This window comes from Triticum aestivum, chromosome 6B, assembly GCF_018294505.1.
Source record: "Triticum aestivum cultivar Chinese Spring chromosome 6B, IWGSC CS RefSeq v2.1, whole genome shotgun sequence".
In the NCBI taxonomy this organism is placed as follows: domain Eukaryota; kingdom Viridiplantae; phylum Streptophyta; class Magnoliopsida; order Poales; family Poaceae; genus Triticum; species Triticum aestivum.
The window spans coordinates 641704840-641722345 of NC_057810.1; the positions used below are offsets into that span (position 1 = coordinate 641704840).

The 17506-nt window shown below is 45.6% G+C and overlaps 1 protein-coding gene across 1 annotated transcript; it reads left to right on the plus strand.

Annotated features, from left to right (window-relative positions):
• The first annotated feature begins 5500 nt into the window (after positions 1-5500).
• On the plus strand, positions 5501-9106 carry LOC123138438 (mitochondrial phosphate carrier protein 3, mitochondrial). Its single transcript, XM_044558415.1, has 6 exons — positions 5501-5942; positions 6889-7250; positions 7334-7377; positions 8193-8407; positions 8507-8631; positions 8725-9106. The coding sequence occupies exons 1-6, from the start codon at positions 5619-5621 to the stop codon at positions 8786-8788; spliced, it is 1134 nt and encodes a 377-aa protein (XP_044414350.1). The 5' UTR covers positions 5501-5618; the 3' UTR covers positions 8789-9106.
• Positions 9107-17506: the final 8400 nt, after the last annotated feature.

Genomic DNA, 17506 nt, shown 5'->3' on the forward strand with positions numbered 1-17506 from the left:
GACGGTTAAAGCCATTCCGCATCAGCACAAAAGCTACCCAAAATAGGCCAATGGATGATAAGTAGAAGATTTTTATAGTCGAGTGACTAGATTTTCCTCATATTGGAGTTAAGGGACCATTTGTATACAAGTTGAGGGACGAAAATGTACTTTTCTCTAAAAACTTATTGACGGGAATATTTAGCAACTTAACGGTATTTATCAGTAGATAACCACCTGGTAGCCTGGTACAACCGGTACAAGCGGCTAGTGAAGAACTGGACGAGCCGCCGAGAAATCCAGGATCTACTCTTTTATAGAGAGAGGGAGATTTTTTTAACCTTTTTTGTTTTGAGAAACCTGATCCGGTAATTCGTGGCACTCCTCCCGCGGTGGTCCAAATGCTAGAGCCATTTCTGGGTTCAGCCCATCCTGGCATGTATCAGCAGAGCGGGCGTGAGCTCGGTTGGCCCTAGAAAGCTCGCTCGGTTGCTCTCAGCGCTTCCTACTTTCCTTCCTTCCCCTTCCGCACCCCAAACCGAGCCGTCCACAATTACTTCCCGCCACCGCCATCTCCTCCTCTTCCTCCTAGCGGGCAAGCAACCAACTCTGGTCCACCTTGCAGCTACGCGGTAATAGTGTCACCAAAATGATAAACAATAGATTTAACTAGAGTAGTAATAAAGGGAGCCCGACACAATAAGATTTGAAAATTTTGAAACACAAGTAAAAATGCAACTTATTGTGCCTTTCTACACAAGCATCTCGTAGGTCAAGCTGAAAACTTGCGTACACTTCTGTAGATTCGGGCGTTGCACGACGTGATTCCAGTCACCGTAGTTCTTGAACGTGTTGAAGTTGTTGATGGTCAGCTTCACCCACCGTCCTGGCACTGCGGTGCCGTGGAGTTCCTAGCTGGGCAGGTGTCGCAGGTGCAGTGTGGGCACTCCACTATCGTGCTGCCGTAGAAGGTGGACAAAGATACACAGCACGACCGAAATGGGCCCTCCGCTGTCTGCGAGTAGAAGCACGTGACCTGCCATGTCACTACACATTAACAAAAAGAATGGTCATTGGTTAGAAATTAGAATTAGTCATGTTGTACAGTAAACTAGAAGGATATGCCGCAACACACTGGCTAGATGTTATTTTCCATGATAAAGAAGCTTTCCCCAGCAGCCAGTGGTGGAGCTTCACTAGGACCGGGGGGCTATGGCCCCCTACCCTAGATTATCAAAGTTTAAGCAGAATTTGTCCTTTTGGCCCCCTCTTTGCCCCTTCAAAACTGCAGTTTCCTTGCTCCGCTACCTCTACGCCAGTCGTGTCAAAGATGACCTCATCACCGGCCCAAAACCAGCTCAGCCTCCACCCTGGATCCTCGGCGTGGCAGTAGAGCTGGTAGTTGTGGAGGCTAACCAGGACCTGCATACAAAGGTATAGATTTTGGTACGGTTGGCTCATTGATACATAACCTTTTCTTATTGGTTTCTTAAATGTCACTATTGCTACAAAAAATTCAAAATATTATGAAACAATTCATAACATCTGAAAAATCCAATAGTTCTAATCACCTTCATTGAATATCTGAAAAACTTTCAGCCCATTTTGTCTACTAATTTTAAAGTTTGGACATTTTTTGTAAGATTCGACCAAATTTGGCTTAAAGTTTCCCAAAAAATGTAGGGAAACTCCAGTAATTTAATCCATCTTCACGGATCAATCTGGGATTTCATCTTATTTTCTCAGCATTTTAAAGTTTGGACAATTTTTTTAAGTTAATCTATTCTTGATCACCTGCTGGCCAACGCCGGAGCGAGTGCCGTCGCAAGACACAAGTCCATATTTAGAATCTTTAGTTTGCATCTTATCTTAGTAGAAAAAAGACGCACTCAATGCCTGGACGTGCCGCTGCTTGCAGACCTGGGTCCTAGTTGGGGCTACAACTGTGGCGTTGCTGCATCTGTACCCAGGCACACCAATGCTGAAGTTAAACGGCTTCTGGGGTCTGTCATCGCTCGAGGGTATGGCAGAACACCGCCTCGGCAGCCAGTAGCAGAGCTGCACTATAGGGCCAAGGGGGGCTAGGGCTCCCTACCCTAGAGAAATTATTAGAACTGCCATTAATTTTCAAGCTTAAATTTTGAAGATTGTCAAAGTTTAAGCAGAGTTTGTCCTTTTGCCCCCCCTCTTTGCCCCCTCAACAATCTCTGTCAACGTGCATTAGGAACGCCGATGTGGCCGCCTCGCTATTCTGTGTAAGCAACGACAACACACCACGCGGGAGCTTGTGGCGGAGCTTCACTAGGGCCAAGGTATAGATTTTGGCACAATTAGCTCACTGATATATAACCCTTTTTTACTAGTTTCTTAAATGTCACTATTCCTACCAAACAAATTCAAAAAATTATGAAACAGTTCATAACATCTAAAAAAACAGTAATTCTAATCACCTTCATTGATCAATCTCAAAAAATTCAGCCATTTTGTCCACTAATTTGTTGGACATTTTTGTAATATTCGGCCAAATTTGGCTTAAAGTTTCCCAAAATGTAAGGAAACTGCAGTACTTTAATTCATCTGCACGGATCAATCTGGGATTTTAGCTTATTTTCCTAGCATTTTGAAGTTTGGACAGTTTTTTTAAGTTATTCTATTGTTGATCATACAAAGATAGTCCAAACTAGATTTATAGTTGAAGATGGCTTGAAGTACTGGAATTTTTCGTTTTCTTTAAAACCGTGAAACTTTTTAGCCAAAATTTCCCAAAGTTTGACTGTCCAAACTTCAAAACGGTTGAGCAAAATGGCCTAAAACTTTCTCAGATTTATCAATGAAGATAATTTGATTTTTTTTTCAGATTTAGGGAAAAAATAGATATTTTTTTTACCGCGTACTTGCGGATGTAGATCTTCTAGATGAGCGCCAATGTTTCTTAGTGCACACTTGTGGATGTAGTATTATGCTTGGGTCAAAATGACAAATGGCTTCAACAACATCCGACTGAATGGAACTAAAATTAGGAGCTTCATGATGAACTGCCAGGTTTGAGGTAATAACATTAGCAAAGGCCCGCTTGAATCTATCACCATGATTGTAATAAACTACACCTAGCCATTTGGCTCTTGTTTGATATTCCGTCCATCCCTATATAAAAAGCCACTTCATATTGTATCAAATCAAATTGTTTTACATTTGACCAAATTTATAGGAAAAATATTAGTATACACGCTACCAAACAATATAACGATATCAATCATGAAATACGTCCCCATAAGGTTATCAATAGGGTATCGTACATGCTGGTTTTTTTTCTACAAACTTGGTTGAACTAGCCAGTTTCCCCACAGCCTTCTCCGCAAGAAAAGTCTAGGGTTCCCTTGCCTCCCGTCGGCGCCGTCGTCGGTCCGCCTCGTCTCCGGTGGCCTTAAGGCCATGGCGGCGCGGTGGATCTCGGCCCTTGCCGGCGGGAGTGCTCTGTTTTCAGTTGTTTCTTCGCGTTTTATTAGGGTTTATGTCCTACTCGGAAAGACGAGACGATGGCGGCTCCCTGAAGATGGAATAAGATTCTCCCCGCCTAGCCCTTGTTCCAATGGTGTATCTAACATCATTGGTGGGCGTGTGGAGGTGTGTCTCCGGCGGATTTATCCTTGGTGGATTTGCTCGGATCTGGTCGTAGTTCGTCAACGTTCATGTGTTTTCAGGTTGGATCCTTCCGATCTACGTTACCCTTCATTGGCGGCGGTTGCTGTTCTGTCGCATTGGTCCTATGGGGCCTTAGCACGACGATTTCCCGACTGTCTACTACAACAAGTTCTGCCCGACTCTGGCGAGGGAGGCACAACGATGGCGGCGCGTCTTCAGCTCGCTTCAGTGCTTGTAGTCGTCGCTAGGTGGTCTATGGATTTGATGTAATTTTTGTTATTTCTGGTGTTCATTGTACTACGATGATTGAAGATGAACGGGTCAGAAGTTTTCTCGCAAAAAAACACTTGGTTGTATTCAAAATAGTTTGACTTAAAGAACAGACTAAGTGACCTTGTATGCATGCTTCGCTGGTAGGTGGCGCTAGCGTTCTTGAGGCCCGAAGGGCATTGTGATGTAGCAGAAGGGTCTGTGTGGCGTGATGAAGGTAGTCACCTCCTGGTCGGATGCTTCATTTGTATCTGGTGATAACCCGAGTAGGCATCCATAAATGATAGACGCTCACACCCTACAGTGAGATCAATCATCTAGTCCATGCGGGGGAGCAGGAACGGGTCATTGGGGCACGCCTTGTTGATGTCGGTGTAGTCAACACACATCCGTCAAGTCTTGTTCTTCATCGGCACCATGATAAGGTTGGCCAACCAGTCTGGGTATGAAACATCTTGCATGAAGCCGATTGCCTTAAGCTTTGCTATTTCTTCCCCAACGGGCCTACGTTGTGATTTGGTGAATTGCTTGACTGGGCGACTCCTCCTCTGATGTTAAGTGAGTGCTCTCTGATTCCCGCTGGGACAATAGACATGTCGGAGGTTATCATGCGAAAAATATTCGGTATACCAGTAGAAAATTAACGAGCATGCTTTTCTGAATCGTTATAACTAGACTGCGCCTTCATGAAGGCCGTGCATGTACGTATAACACAAAAAGTCAAGGAAAAGAAAACCATCACTAGATGCTGAACAATCTCCTATTCGACCTTCTCCCAATTGCCCGTGAACACGCCTTTCCTATTTTCCAAAAGACAATCGGATTTTGTCAGCGGCGTGTACGAGACAATGTTTCCCAACAAACAACGTCTTGAGACTTTTTCAATCAAACAATAAAAAAAAAAACACTTGAGACGGCCGAAAAACCATTTCGCCTCTGGCGTTTCGTCAAGCAGCCCTTGGCCCCGGCTTGAGGTAGATTTCCATGCTGGGGCCAGGCGGCCGGCAACAAACAAGCGAAGCTCCTCTCCCTCTCCCCGGCTGAAAGTTGCTTTCATTTGACCTTGTGCTTTTCTTGGAAATAATACTCGCACAACGGGAGGTGCGCCGACACACACACACGGGAGAACAACAAACTCGCCGTGGACGCTGGGCCTGGCCCACGCGGGGGCCCATCCGTTCCTTCCGGCGGCTCATCCCGAGTCCCGACCCGCATGGGGCGGGCGGGCGGAACAAGGCCGCGCCTCTCCCTCAGAATATTCACATGCATATTCCGCGACGGCGACCCGCGCTGACGCCGGGATTAGCAAAGCGTAATTCCACATTTACGACCCCAGAAAGTGGCCACGACTCTTTTCTAGGGCAAGCAGCAACGACTCCGGCGTCCGGCCAGACCCAAAACACCCAAAGTTTTCTTCACTTGCCATTTTTTCTCTCTTTGAATGAAAAAAGAAGGCGTACCATCCACGCCCCAGATGCCAGGCACCAACCACAACCCAAGCAGCCACTGGACACTGCCGCCGGGCCCCGCAGCCAGCGAGCCCACCACCAATACCCTAATAATCAACAAGCTGGGGACGCGCAGCGCCTCCATATATTCGGGCGTCGCCACTCCCCCCGTCAAATCCACGCGAACATCGCCACGCCAAGGGAGAGGAGAGCTCGGAAAGCACCGCCAGCGCCGCAGCCCCCCGCGAATCCGCGCCCGGATCTCCCGGCCCGGCGGCGATGGCGCTCTCCGACCTCTCCCGCGACTCGCTCCTCCCCAGCTTCCTCTACTCCTCGCGCTCCTTCGCCGCCGCCGCCCCGCGCTTCCCCTCCTCCCCGTCGCCCTACCAGGCGCCCGCCTCGCCCGCCGCGGCCCCGGCTGCTGGCCTCGTCGGCGCTGGCGGGGTCGGGGGCGGCAGGCCCTTCTCGATCCGCGCGCCCAACGAGAAGATCGTCATGTACTCGCCGGCCTTCTACGCCGCCTGCACCGCCGGGGGGATCGCCAGCTGCGGCCTCACCCACATGGCCGTCACCCCGCTCGACCTCGTCAAGTGCAACATGCAGGTGAGGCACTAGATCTGTGCTCCCGGTGCGTCCGGGGCTCTTTCCCCGAAGGTTTCGGCGTAGATCTGGCCGTTAGTTTTCACGCGGATGCGAATTTCGATCTCCATCTAGTCGGGCATTTCGGGATCTGGATGCGCGCATCTAGCCAGTTTCCGCTTCTCCGTGCCTGTAGATTTGGTGGTGGTGTCTAGGATTTGTGGAGTACTGTTTTGTTACCCGTATGCTTTTTGTTGGCACAGATGTGCTTGTTGTGCTTTGTTAGGAACTGCTGACTACTAGTACATGCTCGCAGCTGAGTGGATTGCAGTTCCAGTAGATGCATTTCATCGCTTGCTAGTTGATTCTGAAAAGCACAGATTCGCCTAGTTTAGTCGATTCACGTGTCTTTCTCATTGGAGGTGTCTCATTGTGGTACAAATTGTGTTGATGAATGTGTTAATTCTTAGGCTTTTACTTGGTTCTGTATTGTCGTGCAAATTATGTTGATGAATGTGTAATTCATAGGCTTTTAGTTGGTTCAGTATTGTGGTGCAAATTATGTTGATGAATGTGCAATTCTTGGGCTTTTACTTAATATGCCTGGAGGGGGCGTGAGTTACCCGTGATCACTTTATATTTACTTCATTTCTGTCCATTCATGAAAATTCAGTCCCAACTGTACGGCTGCAGGCTATTGGTCAAAACTAAAGTTTGGTAGTTTGATCATCTAATGTTGTTTGGTAGTTTGATCCCTGTCCGGATACTTATACATCTTTTGTTGAGGACTGTTGATTTATTTATTTTTAATTTGTTATTCCAGTGAGCATTGTACATTTAAGTACCACGTACTTTGATTTGGGATTGCTATGTGAGATGGTTAGGCTTACTTTTGACATTAGAAGCTGTAAATGGTACTAGGTTTGAACTAAATATTTTTGATCTAACCCATTTCTATCAATTGTTTCAGATTGACCCGGCCAAATACAAGAGCATCACATCTGGATTTGGTGTTCTGTTTAAGGAGCAAGGAGCTAGGGGATTCTTCAGGGGATGGGTGCCTACGTTGCTTGGTTACAGTGCTCAGGGGGCTTGCAAGTTTGGGTTCTACGAGTTCTTTAAGAAGACCTACTCAGATATGGCTGGGCCTGAGAATGCCGTGAAGTACAAGACCCTGATTTACCTTGCAGGTTCAGCTTCTGCTGAGGTAATTGCTGATATTGCTCTGTGCCCCTTTGAAGCTGTCAAGGTCCGTGTGCAGACACAGCCTGGATTTGCTCGTGGGTTGAGTGACGGGCTTCCCAAGTTCATCAAAGCTGAGGGTGCTGCTGGGTAAGTAAATCTCCCAGCCGACTTAAAAACGTAACGCTTTTCCCTGATCCTATGCCCTAACTTTTATTGGTTAATAATGCCAGGCTCTATAAGGGCATCGTTCCACTCTGGGGTCGCCAGATTCCTTGTAAGTGCCTTCTCTTATCATTCTGTTATAGTCTTTTAATTTGAATTGTCACTACTATGATCATTTCCTAAATGTAGCCTGCATTGGAACCAAATGCTCTAAAGCTGGTCTACTGTTTCATCTGATCGGCACTGTTTGTTTTTCTTTGATATACCAATTGGTGATGTTTTTGTGATTTATTATTCTCCTGTATGAGCAAACTTCTGTCCTATTCATGGCCAACCATGCTGATGCTATTATATATTCGTTTTACCGTTTCTATTTGTTGCCTAGCTTATGGACATTATTCATTGACTCCTTATAGTCATTCACTCCACAGTTATGATGGAAGTTTTTAGCTGAAACTCCAAAATTCACTTTCCTCACCAAAAAAAAAAGTTAGTCAGACATGACAATACTGTATGCCTGTATCATGTCTGATATCTACTGAACTTGACAACTTTTGTCTATTGGAAATGAGTTATGGCAGAACATTTTGAATCCTCATGTCTGTTGTATGTTTGGCAATTTTGTTTAGGTATTCTGTTCATAAATGACAAGAAAGGGAATTCCTATCAATCTCAATTCCATACCTCATACCTGTTTTTACAAGATGATGTTTGTGTTCCCCTTCCGTAAGGGGTTATGGTTGGTTACAGTTTGGCCAATATTAATTGAATATGACATAATGTTTGAATTTTATTAGTTGTAGCCTTCTAGGTATCACATGTCATCTAGATAGAATTTGATAGATGCTGAATGTTTAATGCTTTGAACTTCTGTTGTTCATATGTTATGGTGTACTCATTCATTGAATATTTCCATGCTTTATTCAGACACCATGATGAAGTTTGCCTCCTTTGAGACCATTGTTGAGCTTATCTACAAGCACGCTGTTCCTGTTCCCAAGGCCGAGTGCAGCAAGTCTTCCCAGTTGGGTATCAGCTTTGCTGGTGGCTACATTGCCGGTGTCTTCTGTGCTATTGTTTCTCACCCTGCTGACAACCTGGTCTCTTTCCTCAACAATGCCAAGGGTGCTACAGTGGGTGATGTAAGCATGTTTCTATCTAGTTCATCTTCGAGATTTTCTATCCTCTTCTTTTTAACTAGGACTATTTGCTGACTGAATGTTATTATTAAACCTTTGTAGGCTGTTAACAAGATTGGCATGTTGGGCCTTTTCACAAGAGGGCTACCCCTTCGTATAGTCATGATTGGTACTCTTACCGGTGCTCAGTGGGGAATCTATGACGCGTTCAAGGTCATGGTTGGACTGTAAGTATCTCATCCTCTACGTTAATTCATCACTATGTAATGGTAAACAGCTTCTGAGGAAGTACTAACAATTGGTAATCCATTTTCTTCCAGCCCGACCACCGGCGGTGCTCCACCAGTTGCTCCGGTAGAGGAAGCAGCGAAAGCCAGCGCTTGATTGATTTTTCCTACTACGACGATGACGATGTATTCCGGGATGATGTGGTATTGGTGGATGGGGACTGTATCAATTACTTGAGTTTAGCAACCGAAATCTTTTGTTATTGTAGCAGATGGTTATTGTGTCATCATTTTGATGAGAGGAACTCATTAAGCAGGCGAAATAGGCCTTTTTTGTCCCCGGGAAGTTTGATGCTTGACATAATAAGTCTTAGGACAGCAAGGCTGTTAGAGCGCAGGTTTTGCCATCACCTGTACTGAGGAACTCCCATATACTCCTGTTTACCTCCAATTCCATGCTGTTGTTATCGTGGCATGTTGTGTGTTAGTTTCTGGATGGTTAGAACGTTTTATTGTTTTACTAGTAGTAGTTATCTTCTCGGCGTGCTTGCAAAATCATTCCTTGGTCTTCTGAGATAAGTCATGCAGTACTCTTGTTTTGTTGTGGCAAACAGGCCAGCTAGAGTATGAGCGGCAGGTGGTACACGTCAAGTTATTGCTGTTTTTTTTTTGGGAAACTCCGACTTTATTGATAAGCATCAAGCACATTTTACAAGCATACGTCTTAAGTGGTGAAATACTCGAGACTGAAGGCAGTACATACAGGACATTGGCGAGATCCTAATGATGACAAACACCTGACACTACAGGCAGTGATTCGATGGGCTAGCATAGAGTGATTATGAGCCTTCACATTGTGTGTCCTGGGTATGTATGATAACCTGTTTGGATTAAAACTGAAAGAGGATCGTACTTGGGATACTACGGCCCTGATCTGCCAAGGTCCTTCTGTTGCATTCCGATCCGACCTACTCCATCCGTTCCAAAATAGATGACTCAATTTTGTACTAAGGAGTAGCAGCCAAAGCAAGCACCTGCGAGCTTCAGCCTTGAGAGGAGAGCCTACTGGGGGAGACAACGCTGCAACATAGATGTTGGAAGCATGATGCTGACGAAGTTGGATGTGGACGCCCAATCCTGCTTGTTGCAGCTCACCATATTGCTGTTTGTGCAATGCCTTTAGGAAGACACAGCAGCTGATTTTAAATTCATATCTGGGCGGTGTCCGCCCAACTGGTATTCTTTACACCAGGTTATATTGCCAACATACTATTCCCACAAGCAATTCTAGAAGTCTTGTGTGTATGATTATCTTTAGCTTTAGGGCCTAGGATTCATAGGATGTAATTCAAAAACAGAGGAATACAACAATATAATAAAAAATATACATAGAAATATTGTAGGCTTGCATGTGCAAAATAGAGGATTGGTGGAAACGCATTAATTACACAATTTGGTTTTTGTGTGTGGGTTTCGACATGAGTTCTATTCCATAGTAAGGCAACATTTCCTCTATACATGGGAATAGAAAAAAGGAATACTAAAAATGGATAGTCAAATTTAATAGGGAGAACACAAGAAACCTAATAAAGATGGTCAAATTAAGGTTAAAAGTTAAAGAACTTTTTTGATTTCTGAACGATCCTAGTGGCGTCCGATCTACATCTAGCAGCCATGAATCGCGAAAAGCTCCTTTGGTGCACGGCGTCCAGTGGTATGCTTATCGGCATGACTCATTTGCATGTGGATCGTCATAGCGCAGTTATGAACCAATGTAGAACAACGTAGCGTTTCTTTTACAGCATGCAGTATATCACGGGTAAAGCACATTGTTTGGTCCTGGATTCGTTCACTAGTAGTAGCAAATGATCCCCGATCCATCCCCTTAGTATGACGAAATCTGGAACTGGTTGCAACAAGTACCAAACTTGGCACAAGTTGTCCCTTGTTAGTCTGTCCTACCACGCTCGGCCGTCTTGTCACTCGAGCATGCAATAAATTTCTTTTTTGTTTGCAGACAAGGCAATGCAATTTCTTTTTCAAACTCTTAGTGTACAATTCGTCATGGTGAACCACACTTACTGAGTCTGAAGGCAGTAATCAAGTTTTATGAAACTCTCAATGTACAGTTTAAGACAGATCCATGTTTTTTTAATCAACACAATGCAAGTTGTAATAGTCACTAGCGAAGAGCAAGGTTTTGGCATACACTGCAGCACTTTATGACTCGGTCTTAATTTCCACCTGATGCACATTCCACCAGTGCTAATCGTCATTAGCACAATAGCACTAGTCACCACACAGGTCAGGAGGATTTGAATATTTTCCTACACAAGAAATTCCATGCATTCTTTTCGTACATATCCAATTAATGGGCTGGCTGATGCATGACTTGGATCCCGGACCATACCATGAGCGTGTAGCACAACAATACAGCCAGCTTGGAGTCTGGTATTTCATCAATATTACACGCTGGCACTTGTTGTTTCCATCTTGAAGCATGCAGCACACGGCCTAGATAAAGTGCGCCAATGCCGCCGTGCACTGAAAGTGCGCTCCGCCATGGATTGTCCTATGCATGGACTAGATAAAGAAAACGCGACCACGGACCCAAGTCGCTAGCGCGAGCGCAGGACACTGACCAACTCGGCTAGGTAATCTTTATGTGCAGGTATGCTTTTTTGCCTCCTTTGTCACAATTTTTTGCTCCCCTCGGTCTATCTCTATGTATTGTCCTGATTTTTCTGCCCCCCGCCCCCCCTTTTTTTTGCTATCTCTGCCTTGTTTTTCTCTCATTCTACGAGTCAATAAAGATTACTTGTTGAGAGGTGAAAAAAGGTGTAACATGGGAATCAAACACATCACCTCGTTGTATAGGATCTAACCAACCCCGATAACTAAATCAACTGAAGCTAATCTGTTTAAGCTGGTTTTTCTACTGTATTATAATATAATTTTCTTTCTTTCTTTCTTCTCATTGGGTTCCTAGTGTTTCATCGGCGTTCTACTTGATGTGATGGAAGTAGGCATCTTCATGAACACCCCGAAGAGTGGTGAAGGCGACTTTGGTGGTGGGATCAATGAGGCCTTTACATGAGATGCAGTCTGAATCGGTAACTTCCATACAAATAACATGATAACGCATCATAGACTTGATAAATTAGGCACAAATATTGTGGTATTTTTGAGTCAGGAAAAAAATGTTGAAGTATATTTTGACAACTTTTGAAATACCATGGTAACATACGAACCGCGGACTTGATAGATTACATACAAACACCACCGTAACACTGACCAGGGAAGAACAAGTTGTTAAAAAACATAATCCAGTAACTTACGTGGAAAATAACATGGTAATATACGAACCACATACTTGATAACTTATGTACGAACCAAAGGATGTTACCATATTGAAATTTCCGGCTTAGATCGGCTGGACTTTGCTAGCCTGGCTTTTGCCTCTGTGAACCGTCAGATGAAGAACGAACAACCTAGATTCACACATTTCATTCATCTTATTTCACACGTTTCACATTATTATTAAGCATGCTCTTATTTTCGATGCGTTTTAACCGTCACATGCTCTTATTTTCTATTGCTAAATTCACACAAATGCCCTTTGTTTTGGTCACTATGCGCTCTTGTTTCTTCCACGGGAGAATCAGAATCGACCGGAATCATGAGAAGCCACAAGCATTTTATTATAATGTACTCCACCGTATCTCGCCAGCTGCCCTGATACGATTCCCCCGCCAGTTCGCCCCGGGTTGCTGGGCACGGCTGTCCTGAGCCACTGAACCTGCAGGGTTGCGCGAACCGACGCCACCACCACCGGTTAGTTGCGTGAGGCCATGGGGGAGGCTGGCTGGTCCGTGGTCGTGGGCCGGCGCCGCCGCGAGAGGAGACGTCGCGCGCGCGTGCATCATGCATGAGTCATGCAGCATGGCACCCGGCCGCCAGAACAACAGTAGCTGGCTGTATGTAAACGCGCAGGGCGATGCTGCATTTTCTGTTAAACAAAGCAAAGGAAGCAATTGCGTTGCGTGCGTCGTAGGTGACACCGATCGGGATATAATGTATTGGCATGTGAAGGAAGGAGATCGGCCGCCCGGCCGGCCGTGCCTCGCCTTCAACCGGCAATCGTTAAGATCCGTTTGATTTATCTCCCCCAGGCCCAGAGAACCAGAAGGATGATGTATTAAAAATGATGAACCAACGGACGTAAAAAAAAGCACCGTAGCGAGTCTAAGATGTGATGATACATTTGTGCTTTGGTCCGGCTTAAGTCCTGTGTTTTGGTCCCCCAACAAAGTTAGCTTAACCTAGCTTTTTTGTGTGTGTTTGCCCTGCCACTAAGTCCTATTGGACAGATTCAACATTTTGGCCACATTAGGGGTAGTATAGTACTCCCTCATTCTCGGTTTAGATGGCTTATCTCAATCTATTCAATATGTTTGATGTGCAAGCTAATATGGTGATAGGCTTTTAAAGTAACTTTAAGATTCATGCAAACTTGTAAGGGGGAGTGTACCAAAAAGAAAAAAAACTCCCAATTCACATGTTAAGGAAACGTATGTCAAATGGAATAACCTTTAACCTCTTTCTTTTTTATCACCCCTCGTGAAGCAAGAACAACAAGGCAAAAGATATTGGGTGCAATCTATTTTTGCATTTGTTCATTCGAAGAATTTTAAAGGGTTAACTATGGTTCAATGGGAATAGTTTAATGTTGGACAATGGAAACTAAAGTTTTGACGGGTTGGTTACCTATGAACTGCAAACTAATGGTATTAGCGATTAAATCCGTATTAAAAGAAATGAGCTATGGATAAAAAGGGATAAGTTAAGGCCCGCCTAAGAGATAAACAAGAAAGGAGTGCGATAGGTGCCAGTTAGCCGGGCAGATCTTTGTGCTTACCGCCTCGTCGACCCTCCAATCTAATTTGATTGAGCAGAGTTGCTCCATCGGACCATCTTGCATGCAATGTTTTAAGAAAGAGGGTTTTTCCCGCTTTGTCTTACAAAGCAACCATCCGATACAACCAACGATAGATGCTGGGGCGGAAGTAGCATAATTACGCCCAAAAAGAAAAAAAAAGAAGAAAGAAAAGAAACAAATGCTGATAACGGCGGATCGACAAAAACGGTGAAGCTTCGTGACCGTTGCGTCCACCGAAAATCGCCCCCAAGCTCCGAGACTCCGAAGCGCCGGTACCCATCAACACCTCCAAGAAGGGACGCGACGACGACAACGCTGCTGCCAAGGGTTTCCCCCGGTACGCGGTGAGGAGAGAGGAAGGGTAGCCCCGACGCCCTCCAGGAAGGTCCGGTGCTACCCTCAGGCGCCACCGCGTCGGTGTCAGCCAAGCCAACATGGATTTCTCCCGATCCCATCCTCCACCTCAGGCACTCCGGAGCTCGCCACCAAACCGACCACTACCCTGCGCCAACACGGACACGAAGCTTCCCACGCCGTCTCAACACGGGCAGTATCACCATCAACATACTAGAGAGCCCCACCTCCACCGTCCACGACGGTAGCCGACCAAACGTCAAAGCAGGAGCCTACCGGGCCCGTGGCCCCACAGGCCCGATCGGGCCCTCGGAGGCCCGGACAGCTCCCGCCTCCGCGCTGCAGCTGGCACGCCGTCGGCGTCGCTGCCCCCCGTCCGAGCTGCTCCTCCTCCTCACCAAACAGACAACGAGGAAGCCACGTCGGGAGCCGGCCCGCAAGGACCCAAATGGGGCCCGCGGCCCCGATCTAGGCCGGGGGCGTGCCACCACGCCGTCACGCCGCCAAGGAGCCGCACCACCACCGCGTGTGCCGCCGGCCACCGCAGCCGGGACGCCGGGCCGTCATCAAGCCGAGGAGCACCGCTGCCGCCCCCATGCCCCGGGCAGGGAGCCGCGCGTGGGGACAGGCAGGCCCCGCCGCTGCCAACACCACCCGGCCAGCGCAGGGGCGCCCGTCGGTGGCGGCAGGGAGGGAAGGAGAAATGGGGGGCCGAAGGAGGGGGCGGGGCTCGCGCCGCCCCGGCCACCTCCCGGGGAGGCGGCGCGGAGCGGATCCGGGGGAAGGGAGAGGGGGGGGTGGGAGGGGGGAGGGGGGGTCGGGGTCGGCCGGCGGCCGGCGGTGGTGGCAGGGCCTAGGAAGGCCGGCGGCGGCGGGGAAGGGAGGGAGGAACCCTAGAGCGGGGGAGCGGGGAAGGGAGCGGGGGAGGGAGGCCCTTGCATGCAATGTTTTCACCCACTATTTCCTTCGTCCCACAATGTAAGACGTTTTTGCAAGCTAACTAATTTTTTTTATATATTGGGACAAAGGGAGTACTTGACAAAAGTTATTTTAAATACATACATGAAGCTGTAAACATCCATCATTGTATTAATCTTTAAAAATAGGACTACACCAAGTGCAACATATAACAAGTGTATTCAATATTTACAAAAATACGTATGCAATAAGGCAGAAACTTGTCCGAGTTACAAAATCAACCCTTTGGAGTACAAAAGCACAAATAATTGCACCATATTGAGGGCCTCTTTGATTCACATGATTCTCAAAACGTTGAAATAGAAAAAAATTGGGATTAGAGTGGCATGCCCACTTAAATCCTATAAGATTAGCATAGAGTGTTTGACAGCACAGAAAAAACATTTTTTTTTATAAAAAGAGGTTGGAGTGGATGCTATATTTTTTATGAAATGTAGTACATATGATTCCTTATGAAAAATTTCTATAGGATTCAATTTTATGAAACAAACAACCAACGCAGGAAACATTCATAACGATTCTAAACCTCCAAAAATCCAATGAAATTCCATTGAATCAAATGAGCCCTAAATAGCAAAAATGCAGGAATTGCCATCTTGCGCACTTCATGGTTATTTTTTTGAAAAACATAAGGACTTTATTCAACCGAAATAACAGATACATCGTTTGTGAGGAAAGGTACAATCTCAATCATAGGCTCCTCAAACCAATCAACATTAGAAGAAAATCTAGCTAACCTAGCAAACTCGTGCGCAACCTTATTGGCTTCCCTATTACAGTGTTAAAACCTAGAGGTAGGAAAATCACACGCCAAAAACTAGCAATCATCAAAAATTGTCGCCGCCGCTCTTGCTGACCGTTGGTCATTATTCATCGTCTCAATAACCTCCAAATTATCAGAATTAATAACAAGGCGATTGCAACCCGCACGTTGCGCTAGTGAAAGACCGAATCTGAGAGCCCAAGCCTCCGCTGTTAGAGCATCAACGCAATGATCAATTTTCCATGTACCCCCTGCAATAAAATTCCCTTTATCGTTCCTCAGGACAGCCTCAGCCGTACCTTTAAGAAGATCATGATCAAAAGAAGCATCAACATTAAGTTTCACAAATCCCACCGGGGGACGAGTCCAACCCCCTCTTTTCATAGAAGCCCTTGGACTTGAAGCAACAACATAATTAGCTGCAAGAGCTTGTATCCCCATTGAAATCTGTTTTGCATCTTGAATTCTCTCATTGTGCACTAATTTACGTTTTCCCACCACAAATACACAGACGTAATGGCAATCATCTCCTGAATATTCTGAAACCCCATAATAGATAAATCTTGGTTAGGCAGGTGCAACAAAATACCAAGGACCGCCTCTCCAGCACGATCAACTTCACAAGCTTGAGCAATGATCTCGTCTAAACCAAGCCTTCTTCACACCTCTTTTGCCTTCTGGCACTGAAACAACAGATGCTTTGTGTCTTCTAAACCAGAAGCACAAAAAGGGCATAAAGGAGAAACTTTCATGTGTCTATTAGCAAGCGTAACACGACATGGAAGAGTACCATGTAGCGTCCGCCAAATAAAAAATTTCACCTTCGCCGGACAAGATAAATTTCAAATCTTACACCAAATTGGATTAAAGTTTGTTCGATCCATTCGATTAGTACGACGAAGTTTCCTTCCATGTTGATGATCCCACTCAACAAAATATGCAGATCGAACAGAAAAAATCCCATTCTTAGTATGACTCCAGGCAACAAAATCTGACATATCAAACTGAGGCAGAGGGATAGCAAGGACCCGTTGTGAATCAACGGGCCACAAGGTCTGTCTGATGAGATCCTCATCCCACCTGTTCGAAGAGGGGTCAATAAAATCCGACACTTTTGACAAGAAATGTTGCCCCTATGGAGTAATGACTTTTCTGTTAGCACAGTTAGGGATCCAAGCATCTTCCCAAATATCAATTTTCTGACCATTTCCAACTCGCCAAATATAGCCATGTTTTAAGGTATTAACCACCGCCATAATACTTTGCCATGTGAAGGATGATCCTTTTTTAATTTTGCGTTCAATAAATATCCATCAGGGAAATACTTAGCTCGCAAAATGGTGGCACACAAGGAATCAGGGTTCTCAAGAAGACGACAAGCTTGTTTAGCCAGCATAGCCAAATTAAAACAATGAATGTCACGAACTACATGGTTAGTATGTGTGTTTGATTATGCGTGGAAAAGAACATAGAATTTCACATGAGGTTGAACTAGATGAAAATTTGCATAGAAAAACTAGTATAAAATGAATTGTAGAAAAAAAAATCCTAATCCTATGAATCGGACAACCCATACATTCCCCCCTAACGATTAGAAACCTTTAAAATTCTTTTAGGAAATAGGAATCCCTTTTTTTGAGCGGAAAACCTGCCGCCGCTTTATTATCTAAACAAAGTTTGGAATATCACCCGAAACAGGAATCCCTTGAGTTGGTGTGTCCGCAGCATGTACGGACTTACCCGTATCTCTCCTATGTTTGGTTTCGATTTGTGAAATTTTGAATGCCTGAACAGTTTGGCTCATTGTCCGCACACATTTGGTGACTCCCATTGGATGGCAT